Here is a 17,508-nt window from a genome sequence, read left to right as displayed (position 1 = left end):
AATAGTATCCAAAATGCTCTCCTCTCCAAAATAACCACCCTTCAAGCTAAAATCAATGGCAAACAAAACACTCTCCTTGCCAAACCTCCTGCACCTCAAACCACTACCACCTTCACCCAACCCCATTTAGCTTCCTTCCCCTTACTATCCTTGAGGTTGAAAAGATCATCAACAACCTTAAACCATCTAATTGCTGAGGGGACGCATGCCCGGCACCTATCATTAAAGAATCTGCCCACAACCTTGTTCCCTTCATTACCACCTTTATCAACTCCTCATTCCTTTCTGGTACTGCACCCAATAACCTGAAGGAAGCGTGGGTCATCCCTCTGCTGAAAAGACCTACTCTTTACCCGTCCATACCGACCAATTTCAGACCGATCACTACGGTCCCGTTCCTCCTAAAAATTACAGACTGAGCGGCCTACCTCCAGATACAAAAGTATCTGGAGACCAACAACCTACTCGGCACTAGACAATTTGCCTTCAGACCCAGGCATGGGACAGAAACAGCTTTGTTAGATCTGAAAACTCAAATAGAGGACCTAAAAGATAATGGCAAACTAGCCCTACTACCACTCCTGGACCTTTCTGCAGACTTCGATCTGGTCAATCACCAAATCCTATGCAAACATTTGAAATCTGCTGCTCACTTCTTGGAAAATGCCACTAACTGGATCAGATCCTTCTTGGACAATAGACACATGAGAGTATTCTCACCCACTGCCTCTGCTGACCCATCTCTGGTCCCCTGTGGAGTTCCTCAAGGATTGTGTGTATCCCCTACGCTCTACAATGTATTTACCAAACCATTGTTTGATGTGCTTGACTATCTGGGTGTCACCTACACTAATTATGTGGATGATACCCAGATACTCATCCCCATCACGGGCGATTACATTGCAGACACCAAAGCCCTGAACGACGTATGCCAAGTCATCCAAGCATGGATGGTACATCACAAGCTTTGTCTTAATGATGACAAGACAGAGCTCCTCATCCTCGGCACCCAACAAAGACTCGGCAAGCTCGACCCATCCTTCAGCACTTTCAACATTAATGGTAACCCCATCAAAGTGGCTAAAGAGACCAAAACTCTAGGTATCTACCTTGATTCCACACTCTCCTTAAATAGACAAACGAATGCAGTTGCCGCTGCCTTGGCCTACACATGTAAGCTGATTACAGCCTGCCGCCCATTCCTCTCCTCCCAGAACTACATTACTCTCGCCAGGACGCTGGTTATGTCTAAACTTGGTTACTGTAACATACTCTATCAAGGCACTAACCAATGTAACCTTAACAAATTGCAGACTGTCCAAAACAATGCTATCAGAGTAGCCCTCAATATTCCGAGATCAGCGCACATTACTGACACAAGGAAGAGCCTACACTGGCTCTCTGTTGCCCAAAGAATTTCGCAGTTCCTCAAGGATCGTGTGTATCCCCTACGCTCTACAATGTATTTACCAAACCATTGTTCGATGTGCTTGACTAACTGGGTGTCACCTACACTAATTATGCGGATGACACCCAGATACTCATTCCCATCACGGGCGATTACATTGCAGACGCCAAAGCCCTGAACGACGTATACCAAGTCATACAAGCATGGATGGCACATCACAAGCTTTGTCTTAATGATGACAAGACAGAGCTCCTCATCCTCGGCACCCAGCAAAGACTCGGCAAGCTCGACCCATCCTTCAACACTTTCAACATTGATGGTAACCCCATCAAAGTGGCTAAAGAGACAAAAACTCTAGGTATCTACCTTGATTCCACACTGACCTTAAATAGACAAACGAATGCAGTTGCCGCTGCCTCGGCCTACACATGTAAACTGATTACAGCCTGCAGCCCATTCGTCTCCTCCCAGAACTGCATTTCTCTCGCCAGGACGCTGGTTATGTCTAAACTTGATTACTGTAACGTACTCTATCAAAGCACTAACCAACGTAACCTTAACAAATTGCAGACTGCCCAAAACAACGCTATCAAAGCAGCCCTCAATATTCCTAGATCAGCGCACATTACTGACACAAGGAAGAGTCTACACTGGCTCTCTGTTGCCCAAAGTATTTCGCTCAAATCACTGGCTCTCACTCACAAATGTGTCAATAACTTGGCCCCCTTATACCTAACCTCGCACTTCTCTCAGTACATTCCGTCACAGACCTTAAGATCTCCCCAAGCCCACTCGCTTACAATTCCTAAATACAACCTACAGACGGCCGGAGGTGTTAGTTTCCCAGTCCTTGCATCCAAACTTTGGAACTCCGTACCATTGTCCATCAGAACCATCCCATTCGCTACGCTTTTCAAACATAAAGCTAAGCTCTGGCTATCGTCCACCTCCCACCCACTACCAGCCTAAGTAACCTGACTAGTACTGCCGCATTACGGGCACTTCTTCGCGTGAGAATGTATTATATTTTGCCTGTACCTGTACCACAGCCACTTTTGTACCTTTTTGTGCCTTAAGATTTTGCACCTGTGAACTTAATCTCTGCCTGTAACTGTAACTGTATCATTGCCATTGTTGTACCCTGTGCCTTAAGACATGCGCCTGGTTGCCCTCGGGCCTAGTGCGCTATACAAATAAATAAAATACAAATACAAATATTCTGCCATGTGGGTTTGGGAAACAAAGAGCCACACTCCTGTACTTATGGCAGAACCCAGAATCAAACTGTAAACCCCGTGACCCGAGAGGAGAAAAATACAGTAGCCAACTAGGGTAGGTGGAGTTTGGGGGGACTATATTTGGAAGACTCCCTTTGTGCTGTGCAATCGGTCTGGAAGAGAACCCCATTTGAGTGTCATCAGTAAAAAGGTGATAGTGAAAGCCACAGGATGAGATACATTTTCCAATGACAGATGTATATAGGGTGAAGAGCAGAGGCCCAAGGACTAACATTTGGGGGATGCCAAAAGGGAGAGGAGTGGGGTCAGAGGTTTGCAAGTTCCAAAATATTTGAAAGGCATAACCTTCCAGGTAGGAGGTGATCCAGGCATGTGCAGGTGCAGGTTTGCAAAACCCACGTTCCTGGAGAATGTGGAGTGAGGAGGAGAGAGGGGTGGTTGACAGTGTTGAAAGTGGCATAAAGGTCCTAAAGGTCCAAAAGGGTGAGTATAAAAGAGAGTTTGGAGTGGTAACCATTAGAGAGACATTTTGAGACATGCATGAGAAGTTGTGGTGGAGTCTCGGAAACAAGTTTGAAGTGGATCTCGAAGGCCATATCTTCAGGGTACTTAGTGATATTGTCAAAGTACACCCACTCAATGACTTTTAAATAATAGGGAAGCAGAGAAACTCTGGAGTCTGAGTCCGCAGAGCGTTTCTTCAATATGGGTAAGAAAGTTGCAGATCTAAAGGAGGCAGGCAAGTCGAGCTGAGAGAGAGAAATTAAAGAGCTCAGTCTTTGAACATTTCGGGATCAAAGAGTTTGAGGGTGGGTACTAATTCAATGATAGGCAGGGTAGAAGTAATTGAGAGTAGAATAGGTAGGATGGAGAGGTGCAGGGTCGGACCGGGCTATCACATTGTCTCGGGCTCCAATGAAAAAGTGGCCCACAGTGGCAAATGCAATTTGTTCCTTTTGTGTCAGACTGCTTGAGTTTTATCCAAGGGGGAGGCTTTTGATCAAATGTGATGCAAATTGGGCATTTTAAAGCATATTAATTCAGTAACACTGTTCAGTTACTAGCCGCATGGTGAAGTAACTACTCAATGTCACCCACATGGGCCAAAATAAGTGGGCCACTTTGACCAAAAAAACTGGGCTACATTAGCTTTTTACATTTTTGGTTCGGGCATTGCCCAATTGCCCTGTAAGCCAGGTCTGAGAATGGAGAGTTGGTAGACATAAAGAGGGTTGGGGAGGTTGGGAAAGGAGGGCTTTAAAAGTGTCAGGAATTTCTAAAGATTTTAGATAAAAAGAAGTGGGCAATTTCATTAGCAGAAAGGGAGGACGTAATGCAAATTGGCTTGGCAGGTGTGATGAGCAGAAGAAGGTGAAGCGAACAAGATGGTAAAGTTAACAATGGAGTGATCAGAGGGAGAGGAGGAGAGTGAATTAGAGAGAAAGATAAGGTCAAGAGAGTTCCCAGAGTGGGTAGGCTGGTCGTGGAGGGAGTAGATGAAGAGGTTAAATAGAAGGGAGTTAAGTTGAAGGCAGGTGGCTGCAGAGGGTTTGGGGAGGTTAAACTCCCCCAGCATGACAATGGGGGTGTTGGTAGGAAGTGACTCAAGGAGAAGGGTCAGATCAGGACAGGAGTTGAGAGGACTCGAGGGTCTATAGAGAGCCAGAACAGTGAGAGGAGTAGGAGAGAGGAGTAGCATAGTGGCATATTCAAATGAAGAAGAACTGCTGTCAGACAGGGGTACTGGTGCAGTGTAGAGGGCCATATGAATAAGGAACTCTACACATCTTGCCTTCTCAACAGGTCAGGAGAGTGGTAGAACGTAGCAGAGTCAGTTTGGAGAGCTGCTAGTTTAGCAAATTCATCAATAAGATCAAGGTTTCTATGACAGGAAGACGTGAATGTTGAGGGTGATAAGAATCAAAGTGGTCAGTGATGTGCAAAGACTTTATGCAGCAGGATTTTGCATTCCAGAGGTCAAGTGAAAGAGTGATAGGAGGTGGGGGCGAGGAGCAGGTGGTGTGCGGTAGGCAACGGCGATAGATGAGGTTAAAGATCCATGGAGTATGGAAGCATCTTATTTGGGGGATGCATGTGCAGGGGGGAAGGAGGAAGACATGGAGACAGTAAAGTGATGCCGAAGTTACAACAAGTTGAGGCTAAAGGCTAAGAGAGAAGGGAAGGAGAAGAGTGAGTAGAAGGAGGAATGGAGCGAAGTCAATAGCATGATAATGCTCCAGGTAACTTCCACACTTGCGGAGTCCTGGGTGTTGTAGGTCCAGGGTGCTTTGTTTTGCAGGTAGGAACCACAGATGATGCACATGGTCCTGTGGCTAAGCAAAATGTGGACATAAAAAAAAACATTATATTGAAAAGGGACCTCCAGACAGTCACAAGCTGTATATGCCGCCTCACGTTTCTAAAGACATAATATGTGCACTTCATAAGGGGCAGCCAGCTAACAATATTCACTGTCAATTACCCATTCACAGCTGTGTCTACAGACATCTTCCATCAATCACTCCCTATTTAAGATGCTCTGCTGACAACAAAGACATCTTGAAAACAAACTTTACAGACTCTGTGCCATCCTGATTCTTTCTGTATACTTGAAAAGCAAATAAAACAAAAATAAGACAAGGGCTCATAAATGAGTCTCTGATCGTTGACTGGGTACAGTTTATCCTGCCCCCTTAAAGTACCTGAAACCCAGGCAGCCACCTGTTTTACTCACCCTAAGTAACAGCCCAGTTGGTGCACCTATGAACCGAGGCAGACAGCCATAAACACTTGTTCAACATCTGAACATACGCTTTTGTTCATCCTGGATTCCTATGACATTGTTGTGCTGTGAACCTCTTTCTGGGCTGGTTTCAACACTTCTTTAATGATGCAGTGCACCATGGCTCATCATGCTCCAATATAAATAGTTGCTTTATTCGGAGGCACTAAGTGCAACAGTTATCAGCCATGTGCATCGTTAGGCATGGACTAGTGACTGGGAGTGAGTTGGCATGAAGGTGACACCATTTATTACAAAAGCAAGCGCTCTGCACGAGTGGATTTGGTAATCAACTGCAAGTCTAACCTATCAACTGTGCCAGAAAATGCTCTAATATTTTTCAGCTTACATTTTTGGTTGGCATCACAATTACAATATGTGTGAAGTTTGCTTAAACTGAATCCCTTCATTACTGGCACTGCCACCATAGCCACATGCAACCATCTATATATTGCAGAGATCCAGGCACATCTTAAGCACCACTCTGCGACAAACTCTAATCTCCAACCTGATCTTCGACAAAAATGATTATCATTCAAGCCTGCTCCTGGGCCTGCCACTATTTTACTCCTCTCAACAAGGAACTCAGCTTTGCCTAACACACCTTCTACAATTTACTTCAATCCTCTCCCATCTCAACCTGTCATCACCATTTGGGTGGCCCTTGATGCATAATTTCTCCGGCTTCAAGTTTCTATTTATTGTCTTTAAATGTTTCCATATACTAGCTCCCTCGGTACTTAGCAGATTGCATATCCCTGTGCCCTCCAAATCAGGCTCTCTGAGCTTCAACTTTCATCTCAACAATCGTTCTCCCGGCCTCTCTTCTACTGCTGACTCTAGTGTTTGCTTCTTCTCCTAATTGACGCCTCACCACTGGAGCGCTCTTCCCGTGGCATGCACCAAAGAGTCCAATCAGCTGACCTATTTAAGGCGAGCTTTACGCTCTACCTTGCCTGAAGGGAAGGGGACACCTCTACCACCCAACCACTCTCTTCTCCCTGCCATGAGGTTAAGCAACTGAATATATGTAAATTGTATTCATGTAAATACTGACCAAAATTGCCGCCGGATTTACAGAACTTAACAGGGAAACCCATGAAAGCCAAATTTTCGGCTCCTCCAGACACAGCGGGCCACATTACGACCCTGGCAGTATGGGTTTAACGGCACCAGTAGAGCTGCCGGCACCGTTAAACCCATACCGCCTCATTACGAGGGTCCCTCGGGGTATCCGCTCTGGACGTCTGGTCAGAGGGGACCAGCATGCTAACAACGGCCCGTCATTAACAGGCCCGTTGTTAGCATGCTGCCCATTCCCATTGAGCCCTATGGGGGCTAAAATGGGAATGGGGATTGTCCGGGACTGGGTTCCCTGAATGGGGAAATACCGGGCCATTCAAAGTCGGAATGGCCCGGTATTTCCCCATTCATGGACCACGGACCTGGACCCGAGTTTGGAGGTATTATATACCTCCAAACTCGTAATGAGGCCCAGTAACTTGAAAGATGTGGAGTCCAATTCTCACTTTTTTAATTTGAATTTGACTATCATAATTGCAATTGGTGCATACAACTCAAAACACTAATCAACATTATTCCACCTGATGAACGGCATCAGTAAATGCGTGTTGAGGATGTTATTTTAAAGATGTTACATTAATCTTTGAGGATGTTACAATGTAACTGATTGTGTTACACTCAGCAATTCACTACTTTTTTTCTTTCTATCTTTGAACTTTGACATTAAAATAAGCATAATTGGCGTAAATAATGGATTCAGATCACTATCTTTCTGTCACCAAGTGGCCCTTTTCAATGCATTTCCAGCCCTCTACCTTGCCCACCCGCGCCAATAAAATGATTGAAACTTTGTGAAGGCTCCCAGCCAAGATTTTGATCAGAAGTACAAGCCCCTTAGCCAGCCCAATTTTGTGCAGCCTGACCAAAAAGAGGTTTCTTTATCTGTCTGGCTGACATCTTAAACGATCAATTCACGACTTGTTCAAAGGTTATCAAAATCCTCTCTGGCTTAAACTTTTATACATTACTCATGAGTAGTGCTATCCCTTTTCCCAGGCACCCTTTTAAAGAACGACCCACCCTGAGTGTACATACCATGTAATCATCTAGCATAAAATCGCCTGCCAGCCATTTTTCCTGGAGTCAAATTACATAAAAACCCTTGAAACAAGAAAGCCAATCTATGTCATAGAATGTGTTTTTGACCCCAGCAACAGACCAGAGAAATAGCCTTCAACAAGCAAAAATACAGTTGTATGCTAGAGTCAATACTATAGTTATTGCTAAACACGTGACAGCGCAGATAGTTGATTCAGCCCTAAACACCCCATGTGACTTGCTTCAAAGTTCCACCCAGAAGTCCATCCGATGCATTTTGAAGGGAGAGTAGAAGATCCTTTTCTGTGGGGCCAATTACAAGATGGTGGCTGTTCCTGGGAATCGTTTGCAAACAGAGAGCCACCCGTAGGTTCGGATTCCATGACTGGGGATTTGTATAAGACCCTGGATAGATAGACAAGAAGAGGGACAATAGCACAAGTTTCAGAAGGACAAAGGTCAAATCTAAAATCCTGGAAAATTGCTATTCCCGTAGCAGCTAATGTTTCCATTGAGCTGTGTGAACGTACATTTATTTATTTATTTATTTTACATGGTGCTCAGTGAATCCAAAATGCAGACGACAAGGTGTATGCACTATGGTAGTATTATTGTGTATGTTTACTTCTGATTTGATACGCCTATTATTCCCCAGCATTGGTTTTAGGACAGTGTTCCTATTGGAGTTCTTATCTCCATTTGCAAGTTCTTTAAATGTACACTTTTTTAGAGGTGTTTATAGAGGTCAGCAATATGTAGCATCCTGTAAACGGTATGCAATTTGCACACTAATTCCCCTTGTGTCAAGGGTTTCAGGAATCGTCCCTAATGTGTCTTGCAAATACACCGCGTCGAAGGACTCAACATAACAATACAACCTTTTTGGTGCCAATTTGAAAGGTATTGCAAAGGGAAGTTCAATTGACCTATTCCATTCTTTTTTTGTTTTTTCTTCAACTAGGGCCGGGACCTCTGTAATGTGGAGCCATCGCCTAAAGGTGCAAGTGCATGAGTTTTCAAAAGGTATATGCTTCAAACCGCAAACAGTGTACGGCTCTTTCAAAGTCAGAACCGAGACTGGACATGTAAAATGCGGCATTGCAGAACGCTACAATGTTAAAGGGAAAATCACGTGGTACAAAGTAAGAACACACGTCTCTTTATGAATCACTTTTGTTTTTATGGTTATGCTAAACTTTCCTTTGTGTGATACACGTGTTCCATATTATGAAGTAAGCCATGTTTGCTGTTTCACAACTTAATGAAAGATATCACTTAATTATCATCACATGCCTCTTAAACGGCATGGTGGCAACTGTTATTGAAATACCTCATGGAACACATCTATATTCTTTGCCGCATGGAGAGCTTCCTATGCACTTATCCATGCTGTAAATAACCTGTGCTGTCCCAAATCATGATCAGGTAGCATTATGAAAATAGGAGGTATTTTAAATACCACTTGAATTCACTATTACCACCATAATCATATTTAGACAACTTTCTCTCTTATTAAAGTACTATTGATAAAGATCAAGTAATGAACTGTGTAAGAGGATTCAATTCAACACTACAGCTAAGTCAATGCCTAGTCTGGGATACTGAATGGAAACCCTTATTGATATATCTTTACGTCCAGTTCATGCGTTCTGGTTGACTACCCCTATATAACTCCCCTCTCTTGGAATCCCCCTGACCCCACTGAGCCAAGAAGTAGTTCTGTTTTGCAAGTTTAAAAGGTTTATTTGATAATTTAAACAATAGATATATATATCACACTTTATAATAAATTAATAATTGAATATCACACTTAATCTGAGCAGTAATCAATAATGGATAGTCCGGCACTAGCACACTTCTTTATAATCAATGATGAGTGGTTATAGGATGGATAAGATAGCAACAATACTTTTATGGTTTCAAATGGATGCAAGGTGGAATGAAATTTCAGTACAGAAATACTCAATATGATTTCAACAAAACAATGTAATCACTTTTCTCTGGCAATCCACTCCCCCCTTTATGCAATGCAAGGAAATGGAAGGAAAGCACACAGTTCTCAGAAATGCAATCAAATGTAATTCAGTTCACCCCAGCAAGCTTAGACTACAGAAGTTTGAAACACAGGCCCAAAATGCTTTTATATGTGCTGGCAATGAAGTGAAAAATATGCTAAAATGCTTTTAATTCCCTCTAGAGGTTCAGGGTGAGTGGTATCTAGTTAATATTATTCCAGGCTCACTCTAGCAATGATTCAGGGATGGTTCTTAAAAGGCAAACACATTTTTAGCAAGGAAAGCAAGGAAGCTGCTGTTTTCACACGTGGCTGGATTTTTAACCAAATCGCAAATCGCGGTAAAATTCGCGAGTGCGAGAATCGTGATTACGGCAAAAGTAAGTCCGTCCAAAGCTTGTTGAAAAGGTGAGATTCTAAGCTTTCAGAGGAAAGTTAAACCAAGTTCCTAGCCCAAACGGTTCCAGAGATACGAACGATTAAATAAAGGTAGTTTTTCGGATTTGAAATTTTAAAAGTTCAAAGCGACAGGTTACAGCTTGCAGATAGAAAATGACAGGTGACAGCTTTGCAAATGACAGGTGACAACTTCTAGGAGGCAGTTCTGGTTAGATTAAAATAGATTGCATTATATTATTTTAACTAAGAGATTGGTTCTGCACAGTTCTGCTAGGTACTCACAATATATTTAGAAATAGGCCTCGCCACGGATCTGGTCAACAGGTTTTCTTCACTCGCCATGGACGGTTTCTGCGCACAGCGTCTGGGTCAGCTCTACTCTACTGGTCTGGTCTGGGTCTCTGGTTCTGATCAGGTCTGTGGGTCCGGATACAGCGGTCTCCGGTTCAGCTGGTCTCTCTCTGGATACAACACTGCTCCCTGGCAAATGGCCAGAGTTCTTGCAAAGAATTCAAACAGCTCGCCTGGCTGTGAATAGTGGCAATGATTTGAGGCCTGCTAAAGAGGGATTTAGCTTGTAGTTGACCTCTTTGCTACAAATTCTGAAGTAAAGTCTTGGTCTCTGAAGGTGGATAGATTGAAGTCTCTATGTTGGCTCTCTGGAGGTTGATGGAGGTAAAGTATGGATTTTACCGGCAGAGCGTCCCGCAGCAGGTGGAATAGAATGTCTCTATCTGTCCTGACTGTCTGCTTTTATGTGTTTTGAAAGTGGGTGGAGAGGCTAGCTTTCTAGGCCCTACCCCTCTCCACTTATCATTGGCCACTTCCTCCTCTTCCCCTTGATTGGGGGAATGAAATGAAGTGTCATCATGATGAGGTCTGTTTATGATACAGAGAACCCACCCCTGTCAACTTTACACACACTCTATATCTGATCCTAATACATACTTCCCCGATAGACAGTTGTTTGGCATTGCATACACACATCATGCATTTACTGATGGTAGCCCCTGTTCCAATTCTGTCGTTTCTAGGAGCTTGGGTTCAAATATGGCAACATATTTCACTTTTTGGTCGGGTTACCAATATTGGATTTGTCCCCGCATTTACACAAATGTTCGCAAAGCATGTGGGCATTAGGTGGTGGAGTGTCAGATTTTTATCTTACATACATTTAGAGTAATATCCTCTTTTCCGCTAAAAACCCCCCTGAACATACCACCGGGTCCTAACACGTCTTCAAATGTGCACAGAAAAATCACAAGAATAATGATATCACTTATAAAATTTTCACAAGTCCGCTCTATGAATGATCCATCTTTTTAGATTTATGTTCTGGCCCCAAAGGGGTGTGGTTTCCCCCCAGCACAAGGTTGAATTTCTGGTTTTTCCAGTTCTGCCAAGCCAGCTTGCTCTCACAGGCAGTGCTCTTCCCCTTTCCTTCCAGGAGGAAGCCACTTTTACGACCCCCCCAATAAAACAGGACAGGGCTTTGTTCAATTTCCTGCAGAGCCCAGGTAATTCAATCAGAGAAGTGTCATATCCCTTTTGGTGGGAACAGCAAAAGGCAGCTAGGCCTGGGAACACAGCTGTTGTGCAAGTCTCAACTCCTGTCGGGGGTAGCTCGTGGGCAGAATTCAGTTTCGTTAAGCCAGGTTTCAGATAAAATGTCACTTTTTGTTCCCCAGTTTAAGTCAAGACAATTTTTACATATGCAGCTAGAATGCTGATTCTAAGTTCAAAACTATGACATTTCAACAGTGACAAACTATGTGACACTCAAAAGTAGGTCACTCAGTTAATTTAAACATTTTCGATTTTTGGTAGTTTTAAATCCAGTTTCAGTTAGGCTGCTGCAGACCTGCAGAGCTCAGCCAGTCTTGTTATGAACATTCAAGTAACTTCAGAATATAACTTTACATTGTATCCACCTCTCAGTAAGTCTTTCTTTGGCCTGCTTTGGGTTCATTTATTCAGTTTTACACAAAAGTCTGGTGGTTTTAAAACGCCGGCTTTCTGATAGTGGTGAGTACTGGTAATGCAACCATTTTGGGGATTTAAGAAAATGAATTCCCCACAGTTCTAGGTTGCTTTTGGCAATCAGCATTGCCATTCCCAATGGTTTCAGGCTACTGTGTGGGTAGTCCAATGGTGGTTTTAGGCAGTGCCCTTCTGTGCCCATAACATCGGCAAAAATGGGTGGCAGCCTATTCTTCATGCATTTCCCTGGGCATTTTCTGGGAAGCTCTGGCTATCATGATGTTTTCAATGCCAGTACTGCACAGTTTTTGTGGTAGGGCTCGGATGCATGGGTAAAAACATGCCACAAGCCCCCCTCTTGCGATGGCCATTCTGTTTCACTGATGGAACTCGCAAGATCTGGGATGTTTCCCTCATCTTCTTCCGGTAGATAGCACAGTTGAGCATCTTTTTCTCCATCCGGTCGGATCGATCGGTTCTCCTCGCCGGTCCTGATGGGAAGATTGGGCGGTACCCCGGGCCCCTTGCGTCTCTGCTCCCGGTCTCCGGATTGTCCTCCCTGGCCAGTCTCAAGGTTTTCTTTCTCCTAGGACGACAAAGGAAGAGTGGCAATACCTATTCATAGACATTTTTCCCCCACCATTGATATAGTGGGGTGGCATATAAATTTATAGTCAAAACATATGAACATGCACATTTCTTTTTGCATTCAAAAACGAAAACACCCACATTGAGAAACTCAGAATTTGATAGGCGATATGTAGGATATTTTAAGTTAGAACTGAATTAATCAGAGACAGTACCCTCTAGGATTACCGAGGACTCCTCCAGTTGCTGCAAAGTGTGCCTGGGATGGCAACACTTCAACTGGTTTATATGGACCCACTTGTCTTCCCCCTCTGCCAAACCGCCTTTGGGGATGCGGATCTTGTAGGCCACAGGGGAGATCTTGTCTATAATCTTATAGGGTCCCTTCCATGTAGGCAAGAATTTTCGCTGTTTGGCCTGCTTCCTTTGGAAATTGTATAGATAGACCCGGTCCCCCACCTGATATTCCTTCCTGGAAGTTTTCAGGTCATAGTGGGTCTTCATACTCTCAGCTGATCTTTCTAGATTCTGCTGAGCATAGGCAAAAGCATGTTGAAGGTGTTTCCTTAAATTCTCCACATACTCATGAGTTGTGGAGGCATTTATTAGTGTCTGCTCTTGGGTCCTGTAGAGCAAATGCTGCGGAAGCACCATCTTGCGTCCAGTCATCAACTCAAATGGTGACATTTTGGTTGCAGATGAAGGGGTAGATCTGATGGCCATTAGGACCAGAGGTAATCGGATATCCCAACTTGGCCCAGAATCTGCCACAAACTTTTTTAAGATGCTCACAATGGTTCGGTTATATCTCTCTACTGCCCCAGAAGAAGCTGGCCGGTAAGCAATATGCAACTTCCTTTTGACCCCCAGTATCTCCCACATCTTTGTCATCACTTCACTGGTGAAGTGGCTACCTCTGTCTGACTCAATCCTTTGAGGTAGACCAAAACGGGAAAATATGTGGTTAATCATCAAGGCAGCTGCCGTTTCTGCCTTGCAGTTTGGGGCTGGGAGACATTCCACCCACTTGGTAAACAAGCATGTCACAGTCAACATGTACTTATTCCTCCTAGCAGAGCGAATCACGGGGCCTACAAAGTCGATTTGCAAATCTGACCATGGCAGTGTCATCCCCCTCTTTTCGAGGGGTGCACGGTGCGTGAGGGATGATGGCTGAAATTGTGCACACACAAGACACCCCTTCAAGTATTGGTCAAGGTCCTGCCCCATGTGTGGCCAGTATGCAACCTCTCTTAAGATTTCCAGTGTTGTGTGAAACCCCCTATGACCGGTGGTGGGCGCATCATGGGCGTGACTTAACATCAGGCTTTGGAATGAGGTAGGAACCACCCACTGATCGTGGCCAGCTTTGGATTTCCTTACCAGCAAACCGTCTTGGATTCGGAACATTTTTGGACATTTCATCAACACTCTTAGGTCCTCTTTCCCAATGTAATCGGTATCCGTCAGGGGAAAGTTCTCAGGGTCCTCAAGGTGCTGGTAAAATTTACCAATTATTGGATCCCCCTTCTGAGCTGTAATCAAATCAGCATCAGGGGTCTCCTTACTCCATTGTGCAATTGAAAGATCATTGTGAGCATTTGTCTGGGACCTAGTGATAGCAGTGACCTGGATTTCCCCCAACAAGGACTCAATCTCAATTAGATCCCCTTGGATGGCCCCGGTTTTGGCCAGCTGATCAGCTAAGTCATTTCCAGTTTTGTCTGGTCCCTCTACTTTGGAATGACCCTTGATCTTTTTCCAATAGATGGTCATCTCATTCGAGGTGACCAGATCGTCAATGTTTTGGATCAACTTCCCATGTTTCAAGGGTTTGTTGTTAGCACATAACATGCCTCTGGTTTTCCAATTAACCAGGTGCTCCACAAACCCGTTCCGTACATAATCAGAATCTGTGATTATGACCAGTTCGTGGAGTTGATGTTGGACAGCAGTGAGGATGGCTTGATGCACAGCCATCAATTCTGCCACCTGACTACTTCGGGGACCAATTTTGTATCCAGCAGAGGGTTCTGGAAACTCCTTCACCCATGCATTCCCTACGCCAGCCACCAGTTCTTTCTCCCCGTCGTTGTCAACATGGTAAGAGCATCCATCCACATAGACAGTGGGCATTCCCTCACACTTGTCTTCTTCAAAGACTTTGTGTGGGGAATTAAGGTATGCCTCCGTGTTGTCCTTGATCTTTAGACTTTCGTCCTCGAGACAGTTGTCTCTGGCACAATCATGCAAGTCAGCCAGACCTTGCGCGAGGGGACTCTTCTTGTTTTGGCCATATCTGACCTCCACAGGAAAGCCTTGCATTGACAGAATCCAGGAAGTAATTCGGGAATTACTCACATTTCCGGCCCGGATTATGTCACTTTGGAGATATTGCAGAGGCTGGTGTGGAGTCTCCACTATGATGTGTTCCCCCTGGATAAACGGGCGGTAATTCTTCAATGCCCATACCATTGCCAGGAGTGCCTTCTCACAATCATTGAATTTTTCCTCCACAGAGGATAAAGTTTTGCTCGCATAGGAGATTACTTTATTGACCTTGTCATGCTTTTGGTATAATACCACCATCAAGCACGTATTAGAGAACCCCGTCTCCAGGAAGAACTCCTTGTTTCTGACAGGGTAAGCTAGGCAAGGCGCTTGTGAGAGGCTTCTCTTGAGTTCTTTTACCGCCTCGGCTTGTTCTGGACCCCATTCCCACTTGACCCCCCCTTCAGGAGATGAATCAGGGGTCTGGTGATCTCTGCGTAGCCCTCAATGAACTTTCTGCTGTAATTAGTCAGTCCAAGGAGGCTCCTTAGTTCCCGCAGAGTTGTGGGGTCTTTCAGTTTCTGAAGTGCTTCCACTTTCTTTTCCTGGGGACAGAGACCCTGAGGAGTAATCTCATGCCCCAAGAAATTAACACGGGTTCTACACCACTGTGCTTTCTGAAAGGAAAGTTTTGCTCCGGCGGCCCTCAACTGCGTCAGAACATAACGGATCTCCGCTATGTGTTCCTCCACAGATGAACTTTTGATGAGGACATCATCTACATAAGCCAGGTTACCCCTTCCACCCAGATCGGGCATGGCCTTGTGTAGGAAAATGTTGAATTCATTGCCGGAGTTGAGGTATCCGAAGGGAGTCCGGGTCCATGTGTACTGCTGGCCCCCAAAGGTAAAAGCCAGCTTGTATTGGACCTCCCTACTGACAGGCACAGTCCAGTATCCATTGGTCAGGTCTATTGCAGTCAATACCTGTGACCCCTGGATCTGGGCCAGCCCTTGGTCAATGTAGGGCAGAGGCCATCGGGAAGTATGGACCCGTTTGTTGAGCTCCCTAAGGTCGGCGCAGAGTCTCCACTGGCCGTTTGGCTTCAGTATTCCCAGCACCGGATTATTGAAGGTGCTGTGAACTGGACGGATTATTCCCCGGGACTCAAGGTTCTTAATTATTTCAGTAAGGGACTCCATGGATGCGAGAGGCAAACGATATTGCTTCACAAATACTGGAGTCATGCCAGGGTCCGTGGGGATTGTTGTTGTGTGGATGTCGGTGCGGCCACAGTCATATGAGTCTACCGCAAAGAGATCTTGGAAATCCAAGAAAACTTGTTTCAACTTTTGCTTTTGTTCCAGAGTCACACAGGCATCAGCTAGGTTGACTCTCTCTTCCACCATCTGCCTGAAGCCTGGAAAGACTTCTGGTTTGGCTATCTCAGCGGCCTCCTCCAGCTGGGTGGAGAAGTCCCTGGTCAGAGTGCTGATTTGGACTGGAGGCTTCAGGTGGGAAAGGCAACCCTCATGGACCTGGAAAATCACCTCATCCCTCCTGAAGTCACATCTTCCTTACCATAAGGGCAAGAAGTGTACACCAGGAAGTTCCCCCCATGCCGGGTGAAAATCCTGTCTGGTGTTGTATTGTCATCACTGTCACTGTCAAAGCAGTCCTTGGGGATTGGTCCTAACAGTTAATTTCCTAGATCAATGGAAAAATGTCGGTCATCAACCGCCATTCCAATAATGGTGCCTGCGGCTAGAGTAATACTCTTTAAGTCGCTGTTATCCACCTCTATCGGAATGGTGTCATGTTCTATGTTGACTAATGGAGTTGGGTTTACCCCCAACCCTTGCTGTTGGAGAGAAGCATTTAGATGTATGTAAGCATAAGGGTTTTTCAATTTTTGTCCTCTTTTAACTTTCACTTCCAGGGTGAATTGTCGGGTCCTTTCTGGGATAGTGACTTCCTCTTTAATCTGAATTTCAGCTGCATAAGGTAGCAATTGAGCTGACCTAAATGCTTTTTCTGGATCATCAAAGCCCATGGGGTTATCCGCTAATCGGGACCAAGCTTTGAAGTTTATTAGGTCCAAACTAATGCAAAGCGATTGAGAATGTCACTGCCTAAGTAAAAGGCGGCAGTGACGTCTCGCACGACCCAACAATTATGGACTATGCTCTTGTTGCCAATGGAGATTTTGAGCATACACCTGCTTGGCAGGAGCTGTTTGGAATTAGGTGCTTCCAGGTCCATTTCCCATTTGTCTATCAGTTTGAATGTGGGAATGGCTGGATCTTTTGGGAGTTGGCGGAACATGGCTTCGCTGATGAAGCTCTTACCGTTGTTCACACACACTCGAGCGAGAACAGAGTCCTTCCCATCATTTAACTGAACAGGGATGAACAACCGCTCTCCAATTTGCTGAATATCAGCCAGGCTCTGAGCTGATTTCACATCTTTCTGGACTATAGGAGTGGGAGTTTCTGATTGTGGATTAGTAAAGAATTTCAGGGTGTTTCCTTCCAGTGTGGAATACCACCTTAAGCTGGAAGGAAGGTTGATTTTCAGAAATAGAGAGGACCCCCCATCACCAGTCTGTTGTCCTACTGCTGTTACTGTCACGTCTGGAATTTGGTTGTTCTGGAAGTGAAATTGTACTTGGTCAGATTTTTGTTCAACCATGTGGCAGGTGCCGTTT

The 17,508-nt window shown here is 44.8% G+C and overlaps 1 protein-coding gene across 5 annotated transcripts in view; it reads left to right on the top strand.

Moving 5' to 3' along the window:
* LOC138526331 (interleukin-1 receptor-like 1) overlaps positions 1 to 17,508 on the top strand; it is a 524,029-nt gene that overhangs the window by 141,185 nt on the left and 365,336 nt on the right. For all 5 annotated transcript variants that reach the window (XM_069636939.1, XM_069636936.1, XM_069636938.1 and 2 more), the window contains one exon: positions 8,511 to 8,691. In XM_069636939.1, the coding sequence (XP_069493040.1) occupies positions 8,511 to 8,691 (181 nt within the window). The remainder of the gene's footprint in view (positions 1 to 8,510; positions 8,692 to 17,508) is intronic.

The sequence above is a fragment of the Ambystoma mexicanum genome, chromosome 7p, assembly GCF_040938575.1.
Source record: "Ambystoma mexicanum isolate Mex_15411 chromosome 7p, UKY_AmexF1_1, whole genome shotgun sequence".
Lineage (NCBI taxonomy): Eukaryota > Metazoa > Chordata > Amphibia > Caudata > Ambystomatidae > Ambystoma > Ambystoma mexicanum.
This window is presented reverse-complemented; position numbering and strand designations above follow the sequence as displayed.